Source organism: Perna viridis, chromosome 1 (assembly GCF_037379345.1).
Source record: "Perna viridis isolate PV_CMFRI_1.1 ecotype Kerala chromosome 1, ASM3737934v1, whole genome shotgun sequence".
In the NCBI taxonomy this organism is placed as follows: Eukaryota; Metazoa; Mollusca; class Bivalvia; order Mytilida; family Mytilidae; genus Perna; species Perna viridis.
In genome coordinates, this window is record NC_142445.1 from 70,440,757 (window position 1) to 70,457,432 (window position 16,676).

The 16,676-nt window shown below is 34.2% G+C and overlaps 1 protein-coding gene across 2 annotated transcripts; it reads left to right on the top strand.

The window, feature by feature from the left end:
* Positions 1-786: 786 nt before the first annotated feature.
* On the top strand, positions 787-16,661 carry LOC148630205 (uncharacterized). Of its 2 annotated transcripts, none has more exons than XM_088563155.1 (3): positions 787-843; positions 9,065-9,127; positions 10,829-16,661. In XM_088563155.1, exon 3 carries the CDS (start codon positions 10,841-10,843, stop codon positions 13,865-13,867), a length of 3,027 nt encoding a protein of 1,008 aa, XP_088419281.1. In that variant the 5' UTR covers positions 787-843; positions 9,065-9,127; positions 10,829-10,840; the 3' UTR covers positions 13,868-16,661. The 2 variants fall into 2 exon arrangements, with proteins under 2 accessions (XP_088419281.1, XP_088419288.1); XM_088563162.1 differs by lacking the exon at positions 787-843 and adding an exon at positions 906-1,052.
* Positions 16,662-16,676: the final 15 nt, after the last annotated feature.

Sequence of the window (16,676 nt, forward strand, 5' to 3'; positions counted from 1 at the left end):
TGATAAATGTAAGATACAACATTATAATTGGTTAATATTTCTGTCATATTCAATATTATTGGACACTTATACCTCTAATTTTAAAGCAGTAAGTAAGTAAGTAAATTTTATTTAAAGTCGGCAGATATATGTACAATATAACAAGCATCATGAGCTCAGTAGAGCTCTTTAACCGACTGATATTTTAAAACAAATAACAGGCATTCATAGCCATGGTAAAAGACATACATTTACATGCAGCACATAAAACATGAAATCAAATAAGCAATGCAAGCACATGCACACATACACAATACACACATTGGGAACATAAAAACATAGCACAATCACATTGAGCACATATAAAAGCACATATAAAAGCAAAAGCATGTATTCAGGCATAAAATATTTAACACAGCAAAGCAGTAACAAATAGGTCTAACCAACAGGCAGCTCACTAGTTCTACATGAAAAACAAGAACATTTTTCATTAAAACACCATGTAGAAATAAATTTTTTAAAATGTTCAAAAGATGTAATATTCCTTGCTTCATTTGGTAAGGAATTCCATATCGTGGCTGCCTGGTAGCTAAAGCTATAGTTCAGTATAAATGTGGAGGACATTCTCAAAAAGTTTGTCATTTACTATTCAAAATAAAAGTATTTACTTTATCAATTAATCTCTGTCTTTCTTGTTCATAATGAGGACAATGAAGTAAAAAATGTTCTTCATTTTCAACATGACTTAAATTCCTACATAAAACTTGACTTGGCATGTGATAAACTAGAGTTATCTCGCTTGGCTTTGTCTGTGAAGCGCCGTATACTCCCGCAATTGATTTTGTAGTAGTAGGATAAAAACAGGTAGTAGAATCGCGAGTTTGTGTCTCGCCTATTGCATTATTTTGTCTGTAATGAGAAATAACGACATTGAATTATTGCGGTCGCCCTAGAAAAGACGCATACAATTCATGGATGTGACAGATATTTACTGAAATATGTTCTATCTTCAAGCACCTTCTTTCATATCGATGGCGGACATTTTGAATGCATGGTAGATCAAATGAAATGATGTAATGATTTTTAGTACAAACCATCTTCTCCTTCTCGCCCTTCCCCACTTTATTCTTTTGGTCTGCTGTTGTTTCAAGTCTGATTATTTTCAGTTATGATCCCTAATCTACTGTTTAGATACATTATGTACAAAGTATATACGACTTAAAAGCCAAAGGCCTTTGAAAGGGAGAGAATTACGTGTATTGGGATGTGCAGTGTGTCAAATCACTGATGTCTGACAGAAATACTTACATTTAAAGTGCTATAAAAATTTACAAGGAAGTAAATGCTTTTATTTTGCGATTTTGAATAAGTTTATCCTTTTTAAGTTAATGCTGAATTAAAAAGTGCCAACTTTTGATGTTGATTTTACAGCATTTTTCTTTAATCTATTGTTTTTTTAACCTTTTAATCATTAAAGTTTTTGCTAACTCTCAAATATTTGTGCATTGAAAGCTTAATTGGTAGCCTTGCTAATGGGAGACCTATACAAATCCCTGCTCTACAAATTGTTGGCTTTATTCTAGTGGCGTAGCCAGGGCCAAATTAATGTGGAAGCCTTTTGTAGCAAATAAAAGGGGGAAGGATTTATTTTAGTTGGTTTCCATTGTCAGCATGTTGAAGCCTTGGCTTCTTGAAAGACGTAGCTATGCTACTGTATTCCATTGTAAAGTAAATGTATCCACACTTGTGCACAGGGTATCAAATATGCAACTGACTCACAATGAACACGAAAAGGGTGATCCCAGATTTTGGGGTGCCTCACTTAATTACTTAATTTTTGTCAAATAGAATTGAACATATTACTATTTGCTGCTCTGCATTGCCTCTGGACTTACATGTACCATGTTGTTTTCAATATAACCAGAAACACAAATGTTCCCAGTGCCTTCTTGTGTCTTTGTAGATCACACAATATTTCTAAAGGAAACCCTGTGACTAGCATGTCAAGGTTGCAGCAGAAATATAGAGTTTGAATGTACAGATCCTTGTTTTGATTTAGTAAAAAGAATTCGATGGTGATATCTGTGTTCATTTAATAGATTCATCCTTTGTTAAGTGATTGCAGAGTAGTAAATAGTAATTGCTCACTTTTATTTAAAAAAAAGTTGAGTTTAAGCAAGGTGACTCAGAATCTGGGAACACCCTTTTCTTGTTTTTGTACTAGTCAGGCTGCATATTTGATAGTATGAGCAAGCCCCAGTGCACTTGTGCAAGTTGTTGATGCCATAGAGGAAAATAGTATATTTTCAGATGTTTTCATTTTGAACTATCCTTCAACTGAAAGATTAAAAATGTCGCAATGTTAAATTACATTGTACCTCTGATATCGAATGGTCATTCAGAGACATTGGGGTCATTCTGAGCAAGTTTTTGTGTTTGAACTATATTATATATATTGTAGTCTATAAATAGAGGATTTTGCATTGAAAAGCAAGGTATTGAGGTCCCGAAAGTAAACAATAAAATGTAGATTGGTCTTCAGATTTTAATACTGTTGCATTGGAAATTCATAACAGGATAATGAAACTATAAGGAGATTAACAAACCCAATAGAAAGCTGTATTTTGATATGGCATGATTTAAAACACCACATAGACATCATGGTATGATGTTAATATTTTATGAACCTTGTCCTATCTGGCAAGATGATGAAAATTCTATTTGTCCAAATTGAAATCAAGGTTATCCTTTTGTAAATGAATGTTAAAAAATGAAAGCCATTTGGTTGTCCTCAAGGCAAGTACATGTATGATATAACTTTATATCTTATTGGTAGTTCCACTTGTCCCAGGCAATAGAACAACCTTTAATGTCATTCCATGAACACTGAGAGCTCTAGTGAGCTGATATAATTCAAATAAAATTTTAAAAGAATAAAAAATATGTGACATTAAAACTTACTTTCCTTATGGTCCGAAGAAATTACCTTTGTTTTTGCTAACCCATCAACCCCAATTTTTTGGTCATGCACTATTTATTGGAGAGGAAGAAATGCAGAATTGAATGTATAAGGGATGTGACATGTTTGAGTAGTTAGTCTCCGTATCTTTGATGACTTGTAGAGACGCAGTCGGTATAGTTTCACTTTTTACCCATTGACCTCAAAGAGGCTCTTCTATGGAAACTCAAGTCACATGATCGCAATCTGTTTCCAGATTGGCCAAATACTGTTAACTTAGTGGCATTTAAAGAAAATTGTATCGAAAATTGTGTTCCATGTTTTACTTACTGAATGAAATGTAGAAAATTATGAGTAAAAAGAATGAAATGTTACTGCGTCGGCTATCTTTTTTATAAAGACAATACTTGTTATGATATTATCCTAATTTCTTTGTTGTTTATGATGTTATACAAAAAGAGTGTATCAGTTATAAAATTGATATACTAATTTTTAATTATGTGGTGATGTTCCATATCTTGAATCATAATACATGTACATCTTTCCTGTATCTTTTGTCAATGTTTGATTTATGGACACAAGAATTAGAAATTGATATCAAATGACCTAATAGAATATCATTGAACAAACTGTTTATTTGATAACAAACAAAACCAACAATGTCAGACTAACACTAGAAACATTTACTAGTGAATGTTGACAGTGTTGTTGCTCAACCCGTCCTAACATCAGAAGCACTAGGTCAAGGTCTTCGGTTATTGTTTGTTTTACTGTGGAGTGTTTGTCAGGGCACCTCTCAAAACTTCTGAAATTACATATGTTAGTTTTTGATCAAAATCGTGAACCACTGTAGTGGCCTCTTCAAAGTCCGATCTAAAATTTAGTTTGAAAAGTTAATTACGCTGTTAGCTATTTGCCCAAGATGACAAGAGGCAAGACGGAAACTTTTATCAAGGTCAAATCGTCAGAATTTATTCAAACATATCTTAAAGCCCAATTTATTTTGGGGAAATTGTTAAGTACAAAAATGTATATTTATAACAAACAGCACAATTTTCGAAGTGTTCCTGTATTTTATTTTGATGGAGGAACAGAATATAAGGACTTAGCCTCGTTGGGCAGAGCAATCATCTTAAAATCACATTGATTAAGTCAAGACAGCACTTTAAAAAAAGAACAATTAACATATTTTCCAAGTGTTTTTGTGACACGGATCGAGAAATGGCTAAAAGAACATTGGCACCCCGATCTTGGCTCAAGAAAAAAAAATTTGAATTTGCATCCAAGATTTGGCAATAAAATAATTTCGGTTGGACCCTTCAAATTAGTTAAGTCAATGAATGGCAAACGAGCATATTTTTAATTTAGGCCTTGTGTTAGCGGAAAGACAGGTATTTTTTTCTTTGCCTAAGTAGTCTTAATTTGATTTGAACCATGTCTGCTATTTATTACTTGTAAACTTATTTACCTAAAAAAGGCAGCTAACTGAAGATAATGAAGTTGCCTCTGACCTTTTGGCGATCTTGGATTGTATTATTTTGTATTTAGGTTATTTGCTAGTGCATTTGTTGCATTCAACCATATCAGTTCCTTTTTTAATAAGTAAATACAAAATGGTACATCCCGTTTATTGGTCACTGTGCTTGTCATAATATATATTGTAGTGTTGTCATTTCCAGTACCACCAAACCTCTTTCAAAACTTTTAACTTCTATACTCACAGCTGTCAAAGAGGGTCTGCAGTTCTACCACAACACTTTTTACTGCCTTAGTGGTATTAATTCAATGTGCATTCTGAAAAATTTGAAAGATCTTTTGGAGACTTTCAATTGAAGATTATTATCAGAATATAATAGCATTAAAACCTACGATTTTTCAACACTCTGTACTTCTATTCCTCATACTCAGATCAAATCCCGACTCTAAAACATAATACATCATTGTCTCTCCAAAAAAGATGGTACACCTAGATATAATTATATAGTTCTTGGTAGAGATCCCTTATACTTTGTAAAAAATAATTCCAAATCATCTTCCAAATATACAGAAAATGTTTTCAAAATGCTGTAGTTTTTTATTGACAACATATTTGTCCTGTGTGGTGGACACGTTTTTCAACAAATGTTCAGTATTCCAATGGGAACAAATTGTGCACCTCTACTTGCTGACCCAGACTGGGAAACCACCGTGTGCCAACTCACCAAATACAAGTAGATGTGTAATTTGGCAAGTTCCTATTAGTTTACACTCCTCAATTTGGCAACCGTCATTTGATTGGCGAGTTCCAAGGAAAGGTAACCAGCCAACAGGTTATTTAGTAAAACATCCCTTAACATTATACATTATAAATATGTTACCTACATTATAAGAAGTTTAGCTTGAATATGTCAAGTGAATTTTGCACAATTTTATTGACTTGTATAGCATTGTTTACAATCTGCGATTTTAATTTCTGGTAAATGGGTTGTGCCAAAACCGACACAACAGTCCCAATCTTGTATTAGTATTCAAACGAAATTATCTTGGTAATTTAAGATATGTTACCTTGCAAATTAGTTGTTTATTGTCAAAATAAAAATGCACAAGAAGCAAATGATAAACATTTTCTTGTTTAATAATGATGAATATGTTGAAATATAATTTTATTTTTAAAACATGAGTTCAGAAATGGAGTACTTTTTTGTTACTGTAAAGTACAAGAAAAACTTCAATGGGAGGGAATATTTGAAAATGGTAAAGCTTTTGATAAATTTAAAAGCAAATGAAAAGATAGTTGAAGACAGAAAAAGAAAGGCAGAAGATAGTCAAATCCAAGAGAAAACAGATGATAGTACAGAAAAAAAAACAAAAATGTGAAGAGTATAGATTTTTTTTTTTAAATGAATGGGAAATTGGAAGGATGTGGCTTAAATATGAGCAGGTAGAGGGATGTGGTGCTCTTAATTTGGTTAGTTGAATTTCTATTTGACTAACAAGATCAATATTCCACTTGCCAGAATGGCAAGTTGGGGGAAAAAAATGGTTTCCTACACTCTTGTGAGGCTGACTTTATAGCTGATCTGATCCAAAAGAAAGAACGTTTCCGCTTTGTAGATGACATACTATTGTTAAACAATTCTAGTTTTGGGGACTTGATACATCACATCTACCCCAAAAAAACTTGAGATAAAGGATACTACAGACACTGAAATCAGCCTCATATCTTGACCTACACTTAGTTAGAAATCGATAGTAAAGGAAAACTATTGACCAAACTTTACGATGAATATGATGTCTTTTCATTCAGAATTGTCAACTTTCATTTCACCTGTGGCAACATCCCTCCAGCACCTGTGTATGGAGTTATCATATGACAACTCATACATTATGCCAGAGCTTTCCGGAACTACGCAGACTTTTTATATTGCGCTAGGACTCTTACAGTTAGGCATCTGGAACAGGGTTATGTTGCTACAAGATTGAAGTCGTCACTACAGAAGTTTTTTGGTCATCATGAACTCGTGGATTGTTGTGGTGTATCCATCTGCCCCATGAAAACTGATTTGTTCATCGTATCATAGTTTACCTTTCCTTTTATGTTTACCCCAGACTTGACTTTTTATGAGCAACTCAGCAGGTGTTTCTAGATAAGCAGAGGACGCTTACCCTACCGGTGCACCTGGTCCATGCTCCCAGTTTTTAGTTTTCTTATCTGAATCTACTAGACTGACAGGTTATAAACTTCGCATGATTGTTCCTTAGGGTGTTCTGCACAAAATGACCGTTGGGATTTTTCATCCATGAGAAAACATGGCCGCTGTTACTAAAAATAGAACATAGGGGTCAGATTGCAGTTTTTACAAAATTAAAAAAACGTTGCCTTTAGCAAATTTCTGGCACAGGTGAAATTGTTTAGCATCATGGGATGGACCTATGCCAAAATTTCCGAAACGATTGGTCAACTGATGTAGGAGTTACGGCCCCTGAAACAGTTTTTTTTTGCATTTTTCGCATGTGCACTTTTGAAAATCTTCTCAAAATCCATTGCACAGAATTCAATGAAAGTTGGCATTTATGTTCCTTAGGGTATCCTGTACAAAATGATCATTGGGATTGTTGATTCATGAAAAAACATTGCTGCTGTTTATAAAAATAGAACATAAGGGTCAGATGGCAGTTTTTTGCAAATAACTCAAAAACCGTTGCCTTTAGCAAGTTTCAGACTGGGTAATATTGTTCAGCATCATGAGATGGGTCAACTGATGTATGAGTTACGGCCCCTGAAACAGTTCTTTTTGTATTTTCGCATGTGCAGCTTTAAAAATCTTCTTCTCAAAATCCATTGCACAGAATTCGATGAAAGTTGGCATATATGTACCTTAGGGTATCCCACACAAATTGACCGTTGGGATTGTTGATTCATGAAAAAACATGGCTGCCATTACTAAAAATAGAACATAAGGGTCAGATGACAGTTTTTGCAAATAACTCAAAAACCGTTGCCTTTACCAAATTTCTTGCATGGGGGGAAAATTGATAAGCATCATGAGAAGGACCTATGCCGAAATTTTCAAAACCATTCATTGACTAATGTAGGAGTTGCGACCCCTGAAACAGTTTTTTTGTTGTTTTTTTCATATATACAACTTAGAAAATCATCTTCTCTAAAACCATTTAAGATCATTGTATGAAAATAAGCATAATAGTTCTTTAGTGTATTGTGCTCAAAATGACTGTTGTGATTTTTAATCCGTGAATAGATATGGCTGCCTATACTAAAAATGGAACTTAGGAGTCATAAGACAGGTTTTTGAAAAAAATTCGAAAATTGTTGCTTTTAGCAAAATTCTGGTTCAGGTCATGAAAATGCTATGAAAAGCATTTCCTGCATTTTACAATTTAGTAGATTTTAACTTAGCTTGTCTCATTCCTCAAGTTTTTCAAATAAGCAAATGGTTAACCAGGTGAGCGATTCAGGCTCTCTTGAGCCTATAGTTTCAACTTTATTTTCACATAGTAAACAAAGTGTCCTTTTTGTATTTGGTGTAAATTTAATAAATCTGAAAAATTTCTTTGGTGTAAATTCTGTCATAAGCAATCAAAAGCTGTATATAAGTTTAATGACCACAGACTATTACATGAAAACATACATGTGGGAATGGCTAGAGTTATCAATTTGTTTAACATACTTTAATATCATATTACATCAAAATCTAGTCTGCCAGATTTATTGTCAGCAGGAACTGTCCATCTCAATTATTATCACGACAATATCAAAGTAAGACTTCACAAGTCCCTCTCTCCCAAATTAATTAGCATATTTTAATATAAGGAGAGGACTTGTAGCATGTCTACACATACACCAGAACTGGTTCAGTTTTAAGTTATATCCATACTTGGTGGATACTAAACACCAAATAAGAGGTAGCATATATACATGTACATGTTTATAATGATCATAGGGTAAATGAGATGTTGCCCATGTTGAGGATGATGGTAGTAACTATTAATTAAATGTAAATGATATTATACCCTCTACTCATTAGAGTGGGGACTATATTGCAATTACCTTGTCCATCTGTCAGTCCATCCATCTGTCTGTTACACTTTTTTGTAACAGATTCCTCAGCTTCTACTAGAGGGAATGCCTATATTTTTGATATATTGTTTTCTCATGATGACTTGTACCTTGCCTCTCCTTTTCAAGTTCATTGCTCATCTACTTCTTGTTTACTGATCGACCAAATTGTGTTTTAGGTACTGCAAAATTTTAATAGATTTCTCAGTTTCTACTGTAGGGAATGCTTAGATATTTATTTTATTGACTTTTCACGATGACTTATGTCTCTCCTTTTCAAGTTTGTCCCTCATATACTTCCTGTTTACCAGTCAACTTTTTTTAGTATTTTTAGGTGCTGTATAATGAAAATTTTCATAACATATTTCTCATATTCTATTGGAAGGAATGCTTAGATATTTGGTGTATTTTTTCTGCATGATGAGTTGTACTGTGTCTCCATTTCCCAGCTTTGACTAAAATAAATAAATGGGGCTATTCTTAACATGACAGCATGCAACATCTTGTTTGTTAACATCATCATGGCTAAGTTATTGTATTGTAATAAGAATATCTGGTATATTTTTCAGGATGAAGAGGAGGCCTACACAGAAACTGAGATATTACTGACTATTAATTGAAGAATTTTAAAGGTAATGTACAACTGGCATTGTCGACAAATGATTACAAAAAGTGTAACTTGTTGTAATTGATTTAAAATCTTACATGGCCTTGGTTTATGAGCTCTGCAGGATCTCTTTTTTTTTTTTATTAACTACTTACATACATGGCTTCGGTTTCATTAGCTTAGTTCAGCCTCTTGTTTATTAAATTCATTCACAATTTACATCTTTTATAAAATACTATTCTATTACATTGTATGTAAGGACCAGGCCTGGATTTTGGTAAAAAAAAAAAATTTCTCATATGATAGGTAAGCTTCAACAAATAATACAAATAAAATGTCTCAAAATAGACAGAAAAAAATAGGGTAGGTACGGTAAACTTAAAAATTTTTCTCTTGGTCTTATAGGGTATGCAAGTCTTTCCATGTGGCTATGTAGGTCCCTAACACTCATTCAACAAACTACTAGGCCATTTCCACTCACTAAAAAATAATGTTGGATGCAGAAAGGAGAATTTCTTGAAAATCTTCATCAGGAATTGTAGTCAAATAAGTTTAATCCACCAGTTGGCTCTAAAACAAAATTATTTAAATATCACTAGAATAAATGATAACTCCTCCAAGAATTTTGGTGCGTAGCGAGGAGCTAAGAAAAAAAAGTAACGGTAAAAAATTCAACCAGTTTAGATATAACTATCATCCGCCTAGTGCATCTAAAGTTTTTCTTTAGTGTAAGGAAAAAGGCTGAGGAGTTTCGATTGACTCATTCAAAAGCATATAGGAAGTGGTTGTTGGCGGAGTAAAGACAACAAAAACCTCTTTTATTGGTTGATACAATGATTAGAATATGACCTTTAACAATTTCTACACTATAATGCATTTGGTAATAACACAAAATAGAGAATTCTGATAATTATGTATCATACTGATATACCGGGAAGTAGCAAACAGATTGGTCTTCAGTTTACAGCAGTAGAAATTCCAAAACTTGAGAAAGAGTTACAAGTCAAGCAGAAAATGTTTGATGATCATGTGATATCAATGTCCTACATAAGATTGTTTTTAACATTTAGTTTAACTCCTGTCGGGATGATATAATACTTCAAAAAAAAAAACACAGGCTCTACACAACATTGTTTATCATCACATCGATGAAATAATATCAATTTACACTCCTTGAGACATTCACCTTTCCCATATAAGCGTTTGTGCATTGTTTATCGTGCGTTTCCACATCGTTTTGCGTTCGTTTAAACGCATGATAAACACACAATAGAAGCGTTCGTTTAAAGGCACGATACAAAAGTTTGTTTAAACACTCAATAGAAGCGTTCATTTAAAGGCACGATTTGAACGTTTGTTTAAACGCTCAATAGAAGCGTTCGTTTATTTTTGTACTTTGATTATTTCCTTGATTTAAATGTTATTTTCATATTTTTTGCTATTATTAATTTATATAATTTTATTTTCTATTTTTCTGTCTTCATTATATGTCAATAATATTATTTTTCGTCGTTGGTCTATCGTGCATTTAAAGGCACAATATGAGCATTCGTTTATCGTGCGTTTAAACACACGTTGGGAGCATTTGTTTATTGTGTGTTTGGTGAGCGTTTAGTGCACGTTTGGGTATTGTGGGTGCGGGAAACCTAAATGTCTCAAGGAGTGTAATACCTGTGTATACATGTAGACTGTTTTCCAGTCTAAATTAAATGAATTGATTTTGTAGGTTTGTGTTACCATGAGTGAAGTCAAAATCAAGTCAGAACCAGTTGATACTGGATATGAGAATGATGCTTCACCTGCTGGTGGCATCACTGGTGATGGAGCCTGTCAGGAACCAGATAGTCAGAACATAAATAGTATTCTCCGAGGTATCCTGCATAAGTCTGATAAAGGAGGAGTGTCAGTCAAAAATGTTATAGAGGATCTCCTACAGAAAAACGAAAAGGTGATGGCAGAAAATGATCCAGGCCAGTACAAACCTAATACAAGGACTGTTCATGTCAAGGCAGGGAAAGACAAGGATATAGTGAGACCTAAAAGTCCCACTAATACATGTGCAATACCACAAAAAGACCTATCCCACATTGGTCAAACATTGGTTGAACTAGATGTGTATGATGAAGAAACTGAGGCTATATTTACTGCTATGACACATGAAATGGTCTGTGGTGTCTCTTCTAGGGCATTTTTAATGACACAAAGAGGAGTCAATATTCAGACAGATATGCAGTTCTACTGGTGTAACTTTTGTCCTTATAAAACTGAAGAAAAACAAGCTCTTCTACAACATGTGATGGAACATCGATTTCATTGTAAATTCTGTAAATATCAGTCATTTTCTAGAGCTGATGTCATTCGTCATGCATCAAAAAATCATGAAAACTTTAGATCAACTGCAGAAAGTTTACAATACTGCTCTTTCCTACCTGATTTCCTGCAACTTAAAGAAAATGCTAAGAAAAGGAAGGCGGATGAAAATGGAGAACGTGTTGCAAAAAGGGCTAAAACTAAGGTAGCATCAGAGACTATGTTTGAAATGGAAGTGGATGAGGTTGATGATGACAATGCATCTGATGAAGAAACCAAAGACAGTGTTATAGTACCACGTGGTAAGGAGACTGCTGTTCCATCAGTTTTTAAATTAACTACACCTAAACTACCTACTGAAACATCAGGACCATCAGAATCTTTAGCAAAACCTACACCACCTCCAGCTCACAAGCCTACACCTAATAAAGCATCAAATACTGTCACTGTATCATCAGGTCTCTGCTGGAATTGTGGCTATTGTGAGTTTGTTACACTTAGTCAGACCTTCCTCAAAACACATCTAAATACCCAACATGGAGGTAAAGCACACAAGTACGTAGCCATGTTGGTCTCATCCCAAGAGGAAATGAACAAGTTGAAAGAGCGTGACAATCAAATGTACCTAAGCCCTAATCCGGCTATGTTACTTGGAAGTCCTTCTGTTTCTAGCTCTACTGATAAAGATAAACCTTCATCTCCAACAGTAACAAACAGTGAAAAAACTGGAGGGAATGTTGCTGATAGTGACAGTGATGAAGAGTACATTCCTCTTGAAGAGAAGAAAAAATACCCACTCACATACAAATGTGCTCATTGTAACTTTAATGCACCTGTTTGCTTCAAAATCAAAGAACATTTATTGTTCAAACATGCAGGATGTGTCCTGTATGCATTGGATATGAGAGCTGTAAAGCTAAAACAGAAGCGATATGTCCTGTTCTGTCATCGTCCAAATTGTAGCTTCACGACCAAGAAAACAGAGGAATACCTTAACCATTCAGAAAGCTGTACACCATGGTTAGAACCAGGATGCCCTGAAAAGATAGATGCTAGTGCTAAGAAATGTCTAGAATTGACAAGAAATTTCTCTACAAAGATTTCCCAGAAGGCATTCCAGATGTCACGCAACTTCAAAAACTCCAAGGCTGCAGAGTATGCTTGTGTTCATTGTTCCTACACTTCCAACAACAACACAAGGGTGAAAAAGCATGTCTTAGGAAATCACAAGGATTGTGAAACTGTCATGAGAGATCTCCAGGCTTCAAAAATGAAGAAGAAAACCATTGTTTACTTTTGTAAGATTTGTCTATGGGAGACAAGGCAGGATGGTGATCTTGGTGTTCATTTGAAAGAGAAGCATAATGAAGAGTTATCTCCCTCTCAGACCTCAATTAGATCCACAGAAGAACCTGCTGACAAGGAGCCTCCTCCATTAATGCCTAAAATAGTATCTGTAGTATCTGAACAAAAGGCAGACACTCCTACTTCCTCTGTATCATCTGCATCAGATTTAGATTTGGGAGCTGATGATGACAGCGAAACAGAACAAAAGGATGAAACACTTGATGATTTAGAGATTCCGGACGATGAAATTCAAAGAATGATGGACGAATTTATCACTGATGAGGCATCACGTGGAAAGTCAAGTGGTAGACCAAATCGTGCTGCAGCAGCCAAAGCATCAGCTAGAGTTCAGGCCCAGGGGCATTCCCCAGCATTGTATAGATGCCTACATTGTCCTCATATGAACTTTGGTGAAAACCTAATGAAACTTCACATTGGTAATATTCATCCAGGGTTTGCACTAAGAGCACTAGATGTTAAAAAGAAATCAGTTGTGAAATCTAATCCATACGTTTGCTTCTGTCCTCAGCAATTATGTAAGGTTGTGCAAGCTAATGAAGAATCCATAGCTAAGCATGCTGAAGATATCCATTCCATATGCAGAGATAACCCAGCAATAAAAGCAATCTTGGAGCCATTTATACCCTCTGGATCTCCAGAGAAGCAGATTGTCTTAGGAGGTAGTAAAAGCTCAGCTCAGTTTGAATGTCTATACTGCTCAAGGTCTGTTCAACACAACTCCAAACTAAGAATGAGGCAGCATGTTTTAGGAGAACATCCTAGTGAGGAAATAGTTTTTAGGGACTGTCTTCTACGGAAAGCAAGGAGAGCATGTCGTGTGTTCATGTGTGGCGAGCTTACCTGCGAATTTAGTACTACAAATCAGAAGGAGATCAGTCTTCATAAATTAGCCCATGAGAAAGCCAAAATATTTGAATGTGCTAAATGTCACTGGTTTACAACTAACCTGGATACAGTTGGGGCACATATGGCTGCACTTCATCAAGGAGAACATGTATCAACCATTGAAATCAACCTAGAACTGGATGATGAAGGAAAGGTAACCAAAACAGTAGGTGGAACAGTTATAAAACAGGAACCAGAATAGCATTGGTCTAATGTATATATACAATGTTAATCTCTCTGAATAGGATGAATGTTAATGAGTAAAAAGGGAATTACTGCTGTAATAAGATTTCTTTCATTAAGACAAAATGAAGCAGAGTCATCAAGTCTTAGATCGCACAGAAAGAGTATGTTAAATGCAGATCAAATTTCAACATAGATTGTTTTATTGGAACTAAAGCACATTTAATATTTTGATTTATTTTACCTTATAGATTAGTACATTAATTGAAATGAAGAAGTATTAAGTCATTTTTTTTTCTTTTTCTTTTACTTTGCAAATATTTTGTTTATAAATTGTTTTTTTCAACTATTGTCACACTGAAATTATATATCAAAATATATATCAGGAGAAATATGGTTAAAAGCAACCTACTGTCAAAATATCTTTGTTAATTACATGGAAACTTTAATACAAAAAAGGTTGGAAAAAATATGATTAAGGCTGTTTTAGACAATTCACTGATACTGATGATTTGGAAGCTTTTGTTCTGAATGGGCCAGAATATCATAAACTTTGCAAAAACTATTAATGGGTAACTTTTCTGCAAGACAAAGGAGAAAGATCAGTAAAGACCCCTTTTGGCCTCATAGTCTGGGCATTTTTGAAAATTTGATTAAAGCTGATTTCTAGGTTGTAGTAGTAGTATAATAAAATGGTTGCAAACACTGAATAAAAGATGTTTTTGAGAGATTTATGATATTGTTCCAGAAACAATGGTATGCATTTATGTAACTTTTACAGAAACTTTTAACATTTCTGCAATTTTTAAGATGGTTTTTTGTGGAGTGGAAGTGGTCACACATCTGTTGACTCAAGATATTTTTACATGAGTTGTTACTGACAATTATACACAAAATATATGAAGCACGAGAGTCTACATGTATGTAGCCATTGTTAAAAGAGTGAAAAACTGCACAAAATATGGTGTTATTCAGCCTTTTTAGCATCACTTGGCATCCGTCGTCATCAACAATTTTTCAAAACTCTTCTCCTCTGATACGACTTGACCAATTGGAACCAAACTTGATATAAATGTTCCTTGGGGTATCCTACATAGAACTGTTGTGGAAATTTCTGATCCGTCAAATAACATGGCCACTGTTACAGAAGATTGAACATAGGGTCAGACAGTAGTTTTTCTCATATATCTCAAAAATCATTAGGTTTAGCTAAATTCTGACAGGGTAAAAGTGTTCAGCATGATGAGATCTATTTGTGATCAAATTTTCGTTCTAATCAGTTACACCATGTTGGAGTTATTGCCCTTTTTCAACAATTTTTGCTATTTTTAATGATATTTCTTTCAAAAATCTTCTCCTCTGACACTATTTGACCAATTGGAACCAAAGTTCCTTGGGGTATCCTGCATGGAATTGATGTGGGGATTTTTTATTCGTCAAAAAACATGGCCACTGTTACTAAAAATAGAACATAGCGGTCAGACAGTAGTTTTTCGCATATATCTCCAAAACCGTTATGTTTAGGCAAATTCTTTCAATAGCTGAAATGATCCTGATTATTAGGACTACAAAAGGCTTCAGGGATCAAAGTTGTCAGATGACTCCTTGTAAGAATTTTTGCCCTTGAAAGGGGAAAAATGACTTTTTTTGACAAGTTTTCTGTCAATGTCTTGAAAACTATGATAGATTAAAAGAAACTTTCAATTGTTGAAATGATCCTTATGTTAAGCTCAACCAAAGTTTTCTTGAGTCAAAATTGTTGGACAAGTTCTGTTAAATTTATTGCCTTTGAAAGGCAAAATTCAAGCAGATGGGCGATTCAGGCTCTTGGGAACCTTTTGTTCTTTTTTTTTTTTTTTTTTTTTTTTCAGTTTTTAGGCAATACCTTGAAAACTAGGACAGATAGAAAGAAACATTCAATCGCTGAAATGATCCTTATGATAAGTCCTACCAAAGTCTTGAGTCAAAATAGTTGGACAACTTCTTGTTAAATTTATTGCCCTCGAAAGGTGTAATTCAACCAGGTGAGTGATTCAGGCTCCTGAGAGCCTCTTGTTTAACCAATCTCAGCCAGGTTTGAAGGGCATATATGTTCAAATTATTACCATAATCAAATCAACTAGAAAACACATTACAGAGCTGGAGAAACAATATAAAATTTTCTTCATGTAGACTTTGTTTTTGTGGCCAAATTTTGCCCTTACTGAACGAACTTCTTCAAACAGGATTTGATAATTTGGCCTAATTTGATGTCTTATTGACTCTTTTACAAGTTTAACCAAATTTTATAGAATAATTCATGCTTGATTTGAGTCAATTTGCGACCTGTAAATTGAAAGAATTTCAAATTCTATTTAAAATGCAATATGTTAATTGGTGTAATTGGGGCAGAATGGGAAAGTATGCGCAATTCAATTGGTCATAGATTCAATTTTTAGGACCACAAAATTTTGCAGTCTGGTAACAGTATGGCGTAGATGATACGTGTCAAATTTATCTGTCATAAAAATCCAAGACTCCCACGAAAATGAAATTGCCTGTACCTTTTAAAGCTACTGTTTTATTTTAGAATAGTGAAAATCATTGTCTTTTAGTAGTAATTGCTGTTTATGGATGTTAGATTGAACCATTTTCAAACAGCCACAAAGAGTGGTAAGCAGGTATATTGTGACAAATCATTAAAGCCAAAATTTTTTTCATTTTGATCAAAGTAAATATGACTTTTTAGAATGTTTTATTATTTGATATATGAAACCTCAAAACGACCTCCTACAGGTATCTTCGGAAACAACATTAAATTGCATACCTTGTCATTGTTTTTTTTTCCT

Excerpts from the sequence above, each read along its gene's own strand:
- LOC148630205 (XM_088563155.1), top strand. The coding sequence starts at position 10,841 with ATGAGTGAAGTCAAAATCAAGTCAGAACCAGTTGATACTGGATATGAG.